The 15440-nt window shown below is 38.7% G+C and overlaps 1 protein-coding gene across 1 annotated transcript; it reads right to left on the bottom strand.

Moving 5' to 3' along the window:
* Positions 1 to 1560: 1560 nt before the first annotated feature.
* On the bottom strand, positions 1561 to 15170 carry fam189b (family with sequence similarity 189 member B). The gene is made up of 14 exons (XM_079836715.1): positions 13824 to 15170; positions 12630 to 12686; positions 12426 to 12533; positions 12139 to 12255; positions 11104 to 11211; positions 10838 to 10998; positions 10390 to 10489; positions 8225 to 8297; positions 7174 to 7450; positions 6774 to 7099; positions 6455 to 6523; positions 3756 to 3925; positions 2940 to 3074; positions 1561 to 2832 (listed from the first exon to the last, which is right to left on the bottom strand). The coding sequence occupies exons 1-14, from the start codon at positions 14049 to 14051 to the stop codon at positions 2581 to 2583; spliced, it is 2181 nt and encodes a 726-aa protein (XP_079692841.1). The 5' UTR covers positions 14052 to 15170; the 3' UTR covers positions 1561 to 2580.
* Between the last annotated feature and the right edge of the window lie 270 nt (positions 15171 to 15440).

Genomic DNA, 15440 nt, shown 5'->3' with positions numbered 1-15440 from the left:
GAGAATCGGTTCTTTTGAACAGTTCGTTTCAAAGAACAGTGATTCTTAACGTCATGACGTATTACACCATACGTGAATGTCGTTCAGCCCAGGGTTTCCCAAACAGGAGTTCGCGAATCTGATGTAAAATTAAAATAAATAAATGGGCCCGCATGATTAATTAAAACAAATTTTACCATTAACCGATATCAGAGAAATGTAACATGCATTATATCACATACATAAATATAAAAATATTACTTTGAAATATTAGGCCATACTTTCAGCATATTTTACGTACAAAAGGCTAACAAAAAGGCTTTAAAACCCCTGCTTCAGCCAAATTTTGGGAACTGGTTGAACCGATTCATTAAAAAGACGTGACTCAGAAAATTTGTTCACGAATTAGAAACACCGCCTCTCACCAGTGACTTGTACCTTTCAAACTAAATCTAAATGTACATTTTTCAGTGTTGAAAAAGTAGACACAACGTATGAAGAAATGACATTGAAAGTGATAAATAATTGTAGAACTTTCAAAATAAATTTGATGTGTATACATTTATTCATGTGTTCTTTTATATATATATATATATTACATTACTTGCATTAAAAGTTCATGAAGTAGAGCTGTTTTTAAATGTTCTTTTTAGGCATCATATTTACAGAATAACAGTGTTTTCATCAGTCAGTGTAGAGATTTTTTCTTTCTTTCATAAATAGCCCATAAAATCCTTTAATTAATTAAAATATTCCACTGGGCCATAACATGTCAGTGTATGCAATACAAGAGGTAGAATATCAAGCTCTTTTTCAGACTTGGTTTCAGTGCTTCAAAAAGTTGCAGAGTGTGTGTGTGTGTGTGTGTGTGTGTGTGTGTGTGTGTGTGTGTGTGTGTGTGTGTGTGTGTGTGTGTGTGTGTGTGTGTGTGTGTGTGAGCGTAAGGGTCCGTGCATCAAAGTTATTTACATATAGATAAATTATATAATGCATTATTTAGCAACATTGCTACCGATTCAAAGCCATTAGCTAGCATTCCAAAGCACTTCTAAACAATTGACAACTGCAATTATTCCTTTAGATGTACATCCATTTCCGAATACAACAAAGTAGATACACCAGAAGTCCATGGCTGTCTTTCCAATGTATTATTCCCAATGGATCTAGAATGTTGAAAAATCCTTGAACATATCAGTCTGACAGTGTCATTGTCTCACTTCCAGGGAGAGTTCAGTTTCCATCTTTCAAAACAAGGTCCCAACTTTCTTTAATGGTTCAAGTTTGACATAGCTGTACAAGTATGTTTATTGCCAGAGAATCGTTTGTATTATAAAATCCTACATTCCCTCACACATTTCTTTGCGTTCTAGCTTTGTCACAAGCATGTTTGTATATTCTGTGTGTGTTGGTGTATTTGGTGTTCAGTCAAAAAGAGAAAACAAGCCTTCTCAATGCATGCAAAGGCATTCTGTATGAAAGTATTATACAGACTGGGAAGCTAGACTCCACCGAGAGACAGACCGATGCAAATAAAATCAAAGCTCCAAATGAATGATCTTAGTTGTGTTTTTTTTTTTTTTTAAACATGCACTTCTAAAATAAAATAAAAAAGCCAATGAATCCAAATACGTCATTGCTGCATCAACCTCATCCGTTGAGACAATGTGAGGTTTAAAAACAGCCATATTATATATGTAAGATGATGTTTGGATACATTTAGCTATGCTAACCAAGATGGTCAGTTCTTGAAAAGCATTTAGTTGCTGGTTAAAACATTTGAGTCTGTCTTGAGTGTTTGCCAGGCTGTATTCTTGATGCTGCTCTGTTTTTTGTTAGGATGACAAAATGGTTTCAAACGTACATTTTTAGGCTGATCTCAGCGGTCAAAAAGCAATCGCCAAAGGCAAAATGATTGAGATAGCAAATCAAATCAAAGAAGGCAGGCTTTACTGTTCACAGATTCCCAACGTGAATTCCATCACAGTTTCTAACAGTAAAAGAGTGCGAGGGAAGATATAAGTAGCTGATCATTTTATATGCGACAGCTGTTTTATGACAGAAATGTTAAATGACTGACAGTAATACCATGATGCAAACTTCTCGACTTTGTCAAACTTCGTCATTTTGAAAGGCTGAATCATTTGCCTGATTCATGTAATCCATAGTGATGAGAATAGAAACGTTTTTTAAATATTTTGTTAAAATATATATTGTTTAAGACAAGGTTACGGCCAAGTATGTTTGTATCTGCATGAGTGCGTTGTAATCAGCTGTGAAGATAAGAAGCGGTGAGCAAAAAAAGAAGCACTAGATGGAACAAAAAATGAAAGAAAAAACTTCATGGAAGAGAGTTTGTCAGGCACAGAGAGCAGTGGGTCTGAAGGGTTAAACTCACTTATATTGGGTGTAGTGTTCAGTCTTTTGTTATGGTAAGAACAGCTAAAAACTTCATCATGGGTACAAGGGTAGCTTCGCATAACCCTGTCTGCAAGATAAATTCCACCTCTCAAACCTATTTCCCACCCGTTATTCTTTCCTCACTTTTTCTGAGCCCCTTCTCCCTAAACACGCAGTAATTTATTCCAGAATCCGTTGCCCATTTCAGAGGGCAGATTCTGAGTAAAGAGCCCCCGATGATCCGTGCAGCGGTGGGTGGAGCCTGCGCAGTGATGCCACTGATGTTGAGTTGAGGTCTCCGCAGCTACGCAAGTGGATTCCCCCGGCCCTTACGGGGTCATCATCATGGCGACGGGCGTTATGGCGACTGTCGCTATGGGAGTGGTGGTGTCCACGGCAATGGTGGTGGACATGCTGCTGCGGCCCCCTGTTGGCGCCCAGAGAGTTACGAAACACCTCCATAGAAACACAAACATGTAATAGGTTATTTTAGTACTAAATTGTACTACACAAAAATCTAGCTGAACTAAATTCTTTCATTTACGGTATTGGCAATGTTTTACCTGCTCTAACGGCAGGTTTCCCTCTCCTCCTGTCCTTCTTTTAGGCCCCTGAGTACAGTTTCCAGCATGCTCAGTTGCAGGGGCCAAGTTACGTTTGGATCTTTGCAGGAAACGTTGCACTAAATTTCTGGTGACCTGAAAGGAAAGGCGAAAAATGAAAATGATAATTGTGAACAGTGCAATACAAATTTGAATTTAATTGAAAATCTTCGTCTACATATTATACATTTAACATTGCAGTTATATCAGGAATGAATGAGACATTTATTTAGTGCTTTACTGTATACTACTGTACATCCAAAGCGCTTTACAATCATATCAGGGGGTCTCCCCTCAACCACCACCATTGTCCAGCATCCACCTGAATGATGTGACGGCAGCCACAGAGCAAAGGCGCCAGTGCGCTCGACACACACCAGCTACAGGTGGAGAGGAGAGAGAGTGATAGAGCCAATTCAAATGACGGGGATTATTAGGAGGCCAAGATTGATAAAGGCCAATAGAGGGAATTTAGCCAGGAAACCGGGGTTACACCGCTACTCTTTATGAAAAGTACCATGGGTTTTTTAATGACCACAGAGAGTCAGAACCTCGGTTTAACATCTCTTCTTCTGAACGACGGTGCTTGTTACAGTATAGTGTCCCTGCCACTATACTGGGGCATTAGGACTCACACAGACTACAGTGGAGCACCCCCTGCTGGCCTCACTAACACCTCTTCCAGCAGCAACCTGGTTTTCCCAGGAGGTCTCCCATCCAGGTCTTGGACTACCGGGTGATATGGATGTGGGGGATCAGGATATTTCGGGGTCTAACCTTGAGGTCTCCAAGTGAGCGTGCACAGTCTTTGGGTAAACGCAGCGAGGTGGCTGGAACCTGTTTTGAGGGCAGCCGGCTACTTACAGCCTTAATGCTGCCCTTTCTGGGCAGGGAAGCAGGAAGAGCCAGAGAGGAGCGAGGCAACAAACCAGCTCCAGACGAAACCCCTGAGTGACACAAAAGGAACATTTAAATATGGGGGTAGAGAGACAGATAAATAATAATAATAACACTTTTATACATTATTAATAATAATCTAGAAAAAGAATAATATAAAATAAATGATTATATTTTACCTTTGCAACAGTGTTATTTTAGTATTACTTATATATACTATTATAGTATTTATTAATGATTTAATATAAATGCGTATTTGGATTAATTGGCTTTTGTTTTCTTTTTTTTCCTTTTCTCTTTTTGACTGAACACCAAATGCACCAACACTCACAGAATATACAAACATGCTTGTGACAAAGCTAGAAAGCAAAGAATGATTTTATATAATGATTTATGATGAAAGGTTTCAGTAATTTTGTTATGTAATATTGTCTTTTTTTGGTTTAAAAAAATATTTCTATTTAACTTTATTTTTATTTCAGTTAATTTCTCATTTTTGTTTAGTATTTTTAAGTTAAGGTTTTTCATCTGAATATTTCATATAATTATTTAACATCTAGCATCTATGTTTTTAATAGTTTTAGCTAACAATAACTAAGTCACTTTCTGTGCATTTTAGTAATTTCAATATCTCTGGCCATTAGAATGAAATAGATGTTTGTTTCTTTTGTGCCTTTAAGAAATATCGTGAAAGAAATTTAAGAAATTAACTCCCTTGCCTGGGATGGCGGTTTGCCTGCAAGTCTAATATAGTTTTTATCTCCTCCATCCTTCAATATCAGACTTTTTTTTTTGCGATACCAGCATTACAGCTTTCAGGTGGCTCAATTCAGGGATCTTGTTAAAGATAAAACTAAAAACAAATGGACGTTTGTAACATTGGCTTTCTTCAGAAGGATATACAGTTTGGCTGGTGCTTCACACAACCAAGTTTGACAAACCACATTCTATTGTTATCACTATTTAGGAATGAATGCTTTTTTTTCCAACTTCCTCCTTATTACTGTCACATTAATGTCTTGTTCTGTTTAGTTTTGTTTTCATTTGTCACCATTCGCCTGAGTTCTAGTTCATTATTAGTTGTGGTTACTAATTAGTTCCCACCTGTTCCCTGTTCCGTTATTGATCTTCGTCTGTGTAAGTCCTCTGTTTCTTCTGTCCATTGTATTGCATTAACGTTAATTTGTATTGATAATCATAATCCTGCGTTATGCATCTCTTCTTTTCTGTTTACTACACACTGCACCTGTGACAATAACCTCATTGTGACTGAGTGAGTCATGTTGCTAAACAAGAATATCTGCTGCTAAAGTGTAAATGCGGATGATCATGCATTAATGCATATAGGTTTCTGAGCTCCGAAACTTAGTCTCAATAAACAGTGTTTTTTTAAATAGGAAAGTAACAAAACTGTATTTCTCATGATATGACCCCTTTAAATTTACTAGAGATAGTCACTACGGATAGTTACGTTTACAATATACATTTATTATGTGTTACCAGGGTTTTTATCATTAACTAAAACTATTTTAAACAAAATGTTTCATTGAAATAAAGCTCAAATAAAATATAAATATTAGATTAAAAACATTTTAATAAACAAAAAAGTTTAAAGGCCCACTGAAGTGACTTGAAGTGCGCAGCATTATTCAATCTGTTGACATAATTTCCATTGAAACAGGAAGACAGGGCGGGACATATCGAACAGCTCCTTCCCTTGTTTAAAATAGCCAATAAATAGCGTCTCGTTTATATCACAGCTAGAGTTTCCTTTGTTGAGTTTCCTCCTAATCTCTAACAGTTGATCCTCCTAATCTCCTCCATATCACTTTAAAATATAGCATTATGTGTTTTTTCTGCACATATGCACATATGATCTGCTCTGTGCTATCATGTCTCTGGACCGGAGCAGAATGTGTGTGTGCTGTGGCAGTTCGCGTGACACTAACGTGAAACCAGACTTTATTCGCCCCAATGGAAAACATATTTACACTGTCTGAATCATACCTCATCCCCTATAAAGTGCACTGGTGGTATAGTGGTATGTGCCATTCACCATGTAGAAAATAGTAAATGTTTGAACAAGTGACCGATTTTAGCCACAGTTTCAGCGTCTATTTATAATGTTGAGGGTGGGATGCTTTAGATTCTAGAGAGCATTTGATTGGACAGAAAATCTGATAAGAAGCTGATGTACAGAGTGATGTCATCAAAATCATTGTGAGAGACTGTACATTTTGAATACGTATATCTTCTAAATGTGAATTTTTCCTAAAGGCCCAAAAACTTTAATTTCGATTTCATGGGGACTTTAAGATGAAGCACTAAAATTACTAACTGGAAATAAATAAAACCCAAAAAAATAAACTATAACTAAAGCTGAAATAGAAAATAAATCAAAAACTAATAAAAATCACAAAGATACATAACATTATTTAGAAAAATTGAAATTAAAATGTACATATAAAAGCTCATTTTAAATATTATATAAATAAAACTAAAATAACACTGTGTTATTCCTAATCTTAATAAGTGTATGTAATAAATGTCTCTGTGACCTTAGAGTGCTAAACTCTTACCTGTTTCAGATGAGGTCTGCGATCCCCCCTCACTGACTCCTTTACTGCCTCCTGAGAGACTGAAATCACCTGAGGACAGAAGAGCACATGCAGAAGCACACGTGACGTCAAACGCATTATAAGTAATGTGCATTACTTAATCAGATTCCTTTTTTGATGTAACAAATACTTTATAAGTTCACACATTAATATTTGAGTTCCTTTTTTTTTTTTAAAGTACATTTTGGTAAAAAAAAAAAATGTAAAACCCGCAAGAACAGACAAAATTCATGTGTTCACACAAATCCCAGACAATGCAGTCTGTTACATATGTTTATACCTGTGTCATTCGAAGAGCTAAGCCCTGGTTCACTATGTGACCTCACAAGGGGCAAGAACCCATCGCTGTCTTTCCGATCCCGTCCAATTTGCTCACGTAAACATGGCCTCAAAACGAGCGGTCCGGGCGTGTGTTCTGTGCGGTCTTGAGCAGGACCTGATAGGGCTGTGGTTGGCGGGTTGCTAAATGCAGATGAGGAGTCCCGTCGAGAGGTCGTGCATAGCCGAACTCGGATTTCCGGGATAAAGGAATGCTGAGATCCCGCTAAGAACTCCAACTGAGAGCAGCTACTAGCCAACAGAGCTTGACGCCTCAGCAATGGAGACCTATGGAGAAAATAATGAAATTTACACCCGAGAAGAGATTTTATTTTATTTATTTTGTTTTAACTCTTTCCCACCTGTAGGTAGAGGTGTTGTATGTGCTCGGGGAGGAGCAGGAGTTCGATCTCTCGCCTCTGAAACACTGCCTGCCGGAAGGAGCAGCCACCAGTCCCTCAGGATGCTGTGCTGAACGGAAGCTGGCGTATTCTCCCCCCTCCCCTCCCTCGCTGTCCCCCCGTGGTCGCACTCGCACACCGACACCCACTTCCATGAGGCAGGAGTCCTCGGACGGGGAGCTGTCATCTGGAATATCCACAATCTCAGACATCAACAGAGAGCCACTGTCCATTGACACTGAGAGAGAGAATATACAAAATGTACACATATACACATGGATTCGATCATCCAATAGTATTCATACGCACTCGGCACACCCGTGAAAGTGATGTAGGATGTTACATAAAAGATGAGATGTCTTGACAAAATCCGAACATAAGTGATCACGGAAGACACACTTGAAATTATTCAAGAGTTAGTTCACCCAAAAATGAAAATTCTGTCATTAATTTCTCACCCTCATGTCATTCCAAACCCGAAAGACCTTTTTTGATCTTCGGAACACAAATTAAGATATATTTGATGAAATCAGAGAGCTCTCTGAACCACCCATAGGCAGCAACGTCATTGCAGCGTCAGCCAATCGTAAGCCGGCGTTCTGCCATAGAACTCGGAAGTGCTACACTGTATTTACTATGTCAACAGTGAAGGAGAATGACACAGACAAGAAGAAATTGTTGAATAAAGTCGTTATTTTCTGGGGGGTTGCGCACAAAAAGTATTCTTGTCGCTTCATAACATTAAGGTTGAACCACTGGAGTCACATGGACTATTTTAACAATGTCTTTATTACCTTTCTGGGTCTTGAAAGCTGCAATGACATTGCTGCCTATAGTGTGTGGTTCAGAGAGCTCTCCGATTTCATCAAAAATGTGTGTTCTGAAGATAAACTTACGTCTTATGTGTTTGGTTTCGACATGAGGGTGAGTAATTAATGACATTATTTTCCTTTTTGGGTGAACTAACCCTTTAACACCAGGTGGAAACAGGGCCTGTTTGCTGAAGGCTCACCTTCACCACTGAAAGCCGTGGAGGTTCCTCTCTCTCCAGACAGCTCACCAGCTTGAGTATCAAACACTGTGGCCTATGGATAGTGAGAGTGTCATCATGATCACAGTATTACAACATAATGATTTGATGATGAAAGCATGATAAAATATGAAATATTTTATACATAAAAAAAAAATATATATATATATATTCAGGTGCTGGTCAAATAATTAGAATATCATCAAAAAGTTGATTTATTTCACTAATTCCATTCAAAAAGTGAAACTTGTATATTATATTCATTCATTACACAGTGTAATTCAGTATCTCAGAAAATTTGAATATTACTTAAGACCAATACAAAGAAAGGATTTTTAGAAATCTTGGCCAACTGAAAAGCGTACATGTACAGCACTCAATACTTAGTTGGGACTCCTTTTGCCTGAATTTCTGCAGCAATGCGGCGTGGCATGGAGTCGATCAGTCTGTGGCACTGCTCAGGTGTTATGAGAGCCCAGGTTGCTCTGATAGAGGCCTTCAGCTCTTCTGCATTGTTGGGTCTGGCATATCGCATCTTCCTCTTCACAATACCCTATAGAAAATGTCTATGGAGTTAAGGTCGGGCGAGTTTGCTGGCCAATTAAGAACAGGGATACCATGGTCCTTAAACCAGGTATTGGTTGCTTTGGCACTGTGTGCAGGTGCCAAGTCCAGTTGGAAAATTAAATCTGCATCTCCATAAAGTTGGTCAGCAGCAGGAAGCATGAAGTGCTCTAAAACTTCCTGGTATACGGCTGCGTTGACCTTGGACCTCAGAAAACACAGTGGACCAACACCAGCAGATGACATGGCACCCCAAACCATCACTGACTGCGGAAACTTTACACTGGACCTCAAGAAACGTGGATTGTGTGCCTTTCCTCTCTTCCTCCAGACTCTGGGACCCTGATTTCCAAAGGAAATGCAAAATTTACTTTCATCAGAGAACATAACTTTGGACCACTCAGCAGCAGTCCAGTCCTTAATGTCTTTAGCCCAGGTGAGACGCTTCTGACGCTGTCTGTTGTTCAAGAGTGGCTTGACACAAGGAATGTGACAGCTGAAACCCATGTCTTGCATACGTCTGTGCGTAGTGGTTCTTGAGGCACTGACTCCAGCTGCAGTCCACTCTTTGTGAATCTCCCCCACATTTTTGAATGGGTTTTGTTTCACAATCCTCTCCAGGGTGCGGTTATCCCTATTGCTTGTACAGTTTTTTCTACCACATCTTTTCCTTCCCTTCACCTCTCTATTAATGTGCTTGGACACAGCTCTTTGAACAGCCAGCCTCTTTTGCAATGACCTTTTGTGTCTCGCCAACCTTGTGCAAGGTGTCAATGGTCGTCTTTTGGACAACTGTCAAGTCAGCAGTCTTCCCCATGATTGTGTAGCCTACAGAACTAGACTGACAGACCATTTAAAGGCCTTTGCAGGTGTTTTGAGTTAATTAGCTGATTAGAGTGTGGCACCAGGTGTCTTCAATATTGAACCTTTTCACAGTATTCTAATTCTCTGAGATACTGAATTTGGGATTTTCCTTAGTTGTCAGTTATAATCATCAAAATTAAAAGAAATAAACATTTGAAATATATCAGTCTGTGTGTAATGAATGAATATAATATACAAGTTTCACTTTTTGAATGGAATTAGTGAAATAAATAAACTTTTTGATGATATTCTAATTATATGACCAGCAACTGTATATGTATACACTACCATTCAAAGGTTTGGGGTCAGTGAGATTTTTTTTAAAGCAATTAATACTTTTATTCAACAAGGATGCGTTACATAAAAATGTATAATTCGCTATTTATCAAAGTTTTTTTTTTTAAATGTATCACGAATTCCACAAAAATATTAAGCAGCACAACTGTTTCAAATATTGATAATAATAATAAGAAATATTTATTGAGCACCAAATCAGCATATTAGAATGATTTCTGAAGAGTCATATAACACTGAAGACTGGAGTAATGGCTGCTGAAATTTCAGCTTTGCTTTACATTTTAAGATTAAAATATGAAAACTGTTATTTTAAATTGTAATAATACTGCACAATATTACAGTTTTTACAGTGTTTTTGATCAAATAAATACAGCCTTGTTGAGCATCGAGCATAATTCTTTATAAAATAATAATAATAATACCTGACTAGGGGCCCTTTGACCCATCACCGCCTCATAAGGAGGAGGACAGTCAGTTGGGTACAGAGGCACGGGACTCTCCATTGATCCATTATATGTGACACTGCAGGTACACATAGAAAAATGAGGCATGAGAAATAGAAATTAAAAAAGAAAAGGCATGGCAAAGAAGAAGTGTGGTTAGAATGGACAGATGCCTATAAGAATGAAAAAAGATTTAGAAGAAAAAAGATTCAGTGACATAGAACACTGAAAACACTTTAACGGAACAATACTCAACCAGAGCATCTCTAGTATGTGAGCTTCAATACTAAACTAAACATACTAAATAAAGGTATTTTACCTTTTAGTGTTTTTTTTAGTGGAAGGGTTAGATTTCATTAGCTCATCTTGAAACAACAGAAATGATGTTCCCAAAATGATGGAAAAACAAATGTGTGTGCGTTTTCACCTCTGTGCATCGGTCTCAGAGCTGCAGGTGTATTCAGGAGGGTAGTAAGGTGGTGGTGGAATGGGTGGAACAAACTCCTCAAAGTCCATCATGTTACTGAGAAATGCATCCTGAGGAGTGGTGCATTCTGGGTTTACAGAACGGGAGCGATGAGGAGCCAGCTACAACAAAAAAAGTTGGATGAGGGAAACATGTTACATAGGAACATTTGAGAGAAGTCACAAACCTAGTGTTTTAGTGTAACAATTTTGTGCATTTTGTCTCACTAGATGCAGCAGGTCCAGAGAGAAGATATGAATGCTGCAGGTGACCGTGGACAGAGTGCAGATAATGGTAGAGAGAATACTTAGACCACAGGCACTGAACAGCAAATCCTGCAAACACATATGATTAAATGCTTAACATGGTTAAATTCAAACGTATTCAGGCACCTGAGCTATTTGTTTGATTCGGGGATCTGGGACCAGAAAGTAAAAAAATACCCATAAGAACAAAAAAGCTCCACTATGCACTATATAAAATGACTATATGTGTATTCTGCTTCATACGCTATTAGACTATTAACAATAGACAATAGACCTTTTTTGCATGTGAAATGTACGTACAAACTTTTTCACCAACAAATCATGACTCTTCAAAAACGTTTGTACTAAAATGTTTTCTAAATTTATGGGGGGTGGGGGCTGACAACTGAAACCATACATACGCTCAAATATCATACTCTGGGTTGACATTATTATTGAAACTTTAAACAGAAACTTTCGTTCACAAAGCAGTCTGGTGTAAAATGATTTGCGCAGACATAAACGAATTTAAGTATATGGGGGCATTCCCTTCAAAAATAAAACCACTGAGTCTTCAGCGGCCCTGATGTCAGGAGTACATGGAGACTGTTATGTTCACTCTTACATCCAACAACAAAACACCTCAATGGCTTACGAGACATTCTTGTCGCTGCAGCTGCTCCAGCCTGGAGAAAATGGCAGACTGTGTACAACTCGCCCAGGGCGGGGTCTTTGCTAATACGGCAGTGTCCGTTAACAGTCGTGGGCGGGGTCTGTAAAAAGTGACGTCATTTTGCCAGGAATCTGCAAACGGCTTGTTCTGAGACACTGCTTATGATTTATGGGAATTAAAAAAAGGAGTGGGTGGATTTTTATCATTATAGGGTGGTTGTGTACACACACTGCTGACACACATTTATGTATAAAAACACTATGTAAAACTGAATTTTGCACATTAGGTGCCCATAACAGTCCTACCTTAGTAATCTTCCGTGGTGCACCTTTAAAAACACATACCTTGAGCTGGTGACGCACAGCATGGCAATCTGAATGTTGGTAGAGCACAAGTGTTTCATCTTCTGTTGGAGAGCACGTCTGCTTTGGGTCACAGCAAAGACACAGGCGATTCTCCATCTGGAACAAACACACAAATATGAAGAGAAGAGAAGAGAAGAGAAGAGAAGAGAAGAGAAGAGAAGAGAAGAGAAGAGAAGAGAAGAGAAGAGAAGAGAAGAGAAGAGAAGAGAAGAGAAGAGAAGAGAAGAGAAGAGAAGAGAAGAGAAGAGAAGAGAAGAGAAGAGTACCTGACAGGTAACATAAGATTTGACCATCTGTGCATTCTGACATGACAGCATGGAACCAGCCAGACTGAGAATCACACACACTGCAGACAGCAGCATGAACAGCGACACCTGAACGAAAAACAAAAACAGCATCACTGCAAAAACTAAGAGGAGCAGACAAATGCACACACTCAGACATCATGTCAAGATGATAACGGTACATACGACAAGAGTGAAGGGCCTCCTCCATGATATCACACCCACTACTCCTGATGCCACAACCTGTTTAACAGAAGATGAAAAAAAAACATGTTCAAGGGATAGATTTTCTGTCCCTCACACAAATCTATATTAGATGGCTTCAGATGACATGGATTACAGAGCAAAAGTCATATGGAGCTACTTTGTGTTCGTTTTTATGGAGCCTTTTTTTTTTTCATTTTGGAGCTTGATACAGCCCCATACCTCACTTTCATTATTTTGAAAAGAGTTGCCATTATATATTATTTCTAAAAATCTACAGAAAAAAATATATATATTAAAAATTGACCAAATTTGAACAATTGTGGGGTAATTGTTTGTTTTGGGTTACATTTTTTAGACAGACAGACAGACAGACGATAGATAGATAGATAGATAGATAGATAGATAGATAGATAGATAGATAGATAGATAGATAGATAGATAGATAGATAGATAGATAGATAGATAGATAGATAGATAGATAGATAGATAGATAGATAGATAGATACAGACAGACAAGATAGATATAGACAGACAGACAGACAGACAGATAGATAGATAGATAGATAGATAGATAGATAGATAGATAGATAGATAGATAGATAGATAGATAGATAGATAGATAGATAGATAGATAGATAGATAGATAGATAGATATAGACAGACAGACAGACAGACAGACAGACAGATAGATAGATAGATAGATAGATAGATAGATAGATAGATAGATAGATAGATAGATAATAGATGATAGATAGATAGATAGATAGATAGATAGATAGATAGATAGATAGATAGATAGATAGATAGATAGATCACCGAAAAATGAAAATTCTGTCATAATTTACTCACCGTCATGTCATTCCAAACACAAAAGAAATCACTTTGAGTCATTCAGTTTTAGAGTGACATAACAGCGATTAAACAATGAGACGCGTTTTTCCTTTGTTTATTACTTTTTGTTGATTTATGATGTATTTGTTACAATTTATTTAAATGGCCCTGTGGTATTATACATTTTAAGCACACATATTCCATGTAGTTTCTCGTTATAATAAGAGGTAAAAAAAACTGCATGCATAATCATTATTTTAGTAATAAAAACAGTGCATTAAATATTGCACAATCCACTGCATGACATGTCATACCAATGTTAATATACTCAAAGACACTTACGAAGAAGCCAGCCCAGAAAGGACAGGACTGTCTGACACGGGGAGACGAGGTGAAGGCTAGGCTTGTGAAGCTGAAGGCCAGAACCATGGCCCCAAGTGCAAGGTGACACAAGCCCAGGTACAGCAGCAGGCGCGCACTGGTCCTCCCAGACATTCCTCTGCGACTACCTGACAAAGCTCGAGACCCTGACATCGAGGCCACGCTACTGGAGTCCGATGGTGAAGGCATGATGGCTACTGAAATACCTCCTAAATTATAGGACTATGTGACAGTTCAAAAGATATGGGATGTGAAGATCCTTCTTTAAATATGCAGTTAGGGTCTAAATAGGCCTAACATTAATTCCACAGCTGTTAAAACTGAACTTAACACACTTATGTTGTGTCAACATTTATTCTTGGCGTCGTATATCTGCATTCTCCAATATCCCTTGATTTTGCTCGCTCCATCGCCCACCTGCCGTCTCTCTCCCCCCATCCCCGCGACATTGCGGTACTCAGAGCCTTTAGCAGGCCGAGCGGCTGCCGCATCCGCAGGCCAGCGGAGCAGCTTTGGCCTTCTGGCTACTCCGCGGAGGAGGATATGCGGAACAGGACTAAAGAAACAATCCCAGTCCAGCTCACATCGAAGTGTATCTTCCCCGGGTTTCCACTAGAGAGCCTCACAGCCCCCGCCTGAACTCGGAAAATACGTCTCATGAAGCAAAACAGTACCAGGAGAGAGAAAAAGGAACAATCGACAGGAAAAAAAACGAAATGAAAGCAGCCGCGCGGAGGCAATTCACGAGGACAAACTCGCTCGCTATGCTGTACCCATGATGCATCCGTTTGTTTTGTATAATAATTATAAAACCATGTTGTGAAGGAGTTTTATACTAGATCCAGTCTCCCCCCTTTTCCTCCCGCAGTCACGAGGACTCCCGTCCCGTCCGTATCCCGGACATGAGCATCACTACGTAATCGCGCCAGGCTTTAAGTGTCTTTGCTTACGTGTGTTATTCACACTCAATATCTTTACGTCACGTAAACGTTATCCGATGCCATTTCAGCATGACTCGGTTTTAGAAAGATAAAATAGGCAGCCAGCGCATCGTGGTAGCACGTGTCCGTAATATTTGTTCAATGCGGCACCGCATTCACCCAGCGCGAGGTGCTGATGCTGCACTGAATGGGCGGTTGCTTGGCAACCTACTTCGACAGTCGCAACGGTTGGCGACATTTCCGCGCATGCGCAGAAGACATAGCTTTGCACCTCCATAAATACAGTAGTGGCCAAAAGTGACGGATTCAATTATTTTATTTGTGATAATGCAATAAAACACACCAAATTGTCCAGACATTGTCCTACAATACAAAGACATCATGAACAAAAATTAGAAAATCAGCTAAATATTAATAACTGATTATATTGAAGTCAATGTATGCTTTTTCCCATGATCATTTTGTTTTTCTATTTTTTTTTTTACAGGCTTTAAAATAAAACCTGTAGCTGCTGCTTGCCTTTTTTGCCAAATCATTTTGTCATATAAGAACCTTAGGTTAGTGCTTTGTTCTTCCCTTCTTTTGGCCACAACTTAACTTTAAAGTTTGATATTTGATTTGATATTCTATTTATCAC

Source organism: Gobio gobio (genome assembly GCF_949357685.1).
Source record: "Gobio gobio genome assembly, chromosome: 15".
Taxonomy (NCBI): Eukaryota; Metazoa; Chordata; class Actinopteri; order Cypriniformes; family Gobionidae; genus Gobio; species Gobio gobio.
This window is presented reverse-complemented; position numbering and strand designations above follow the sequence as displayed.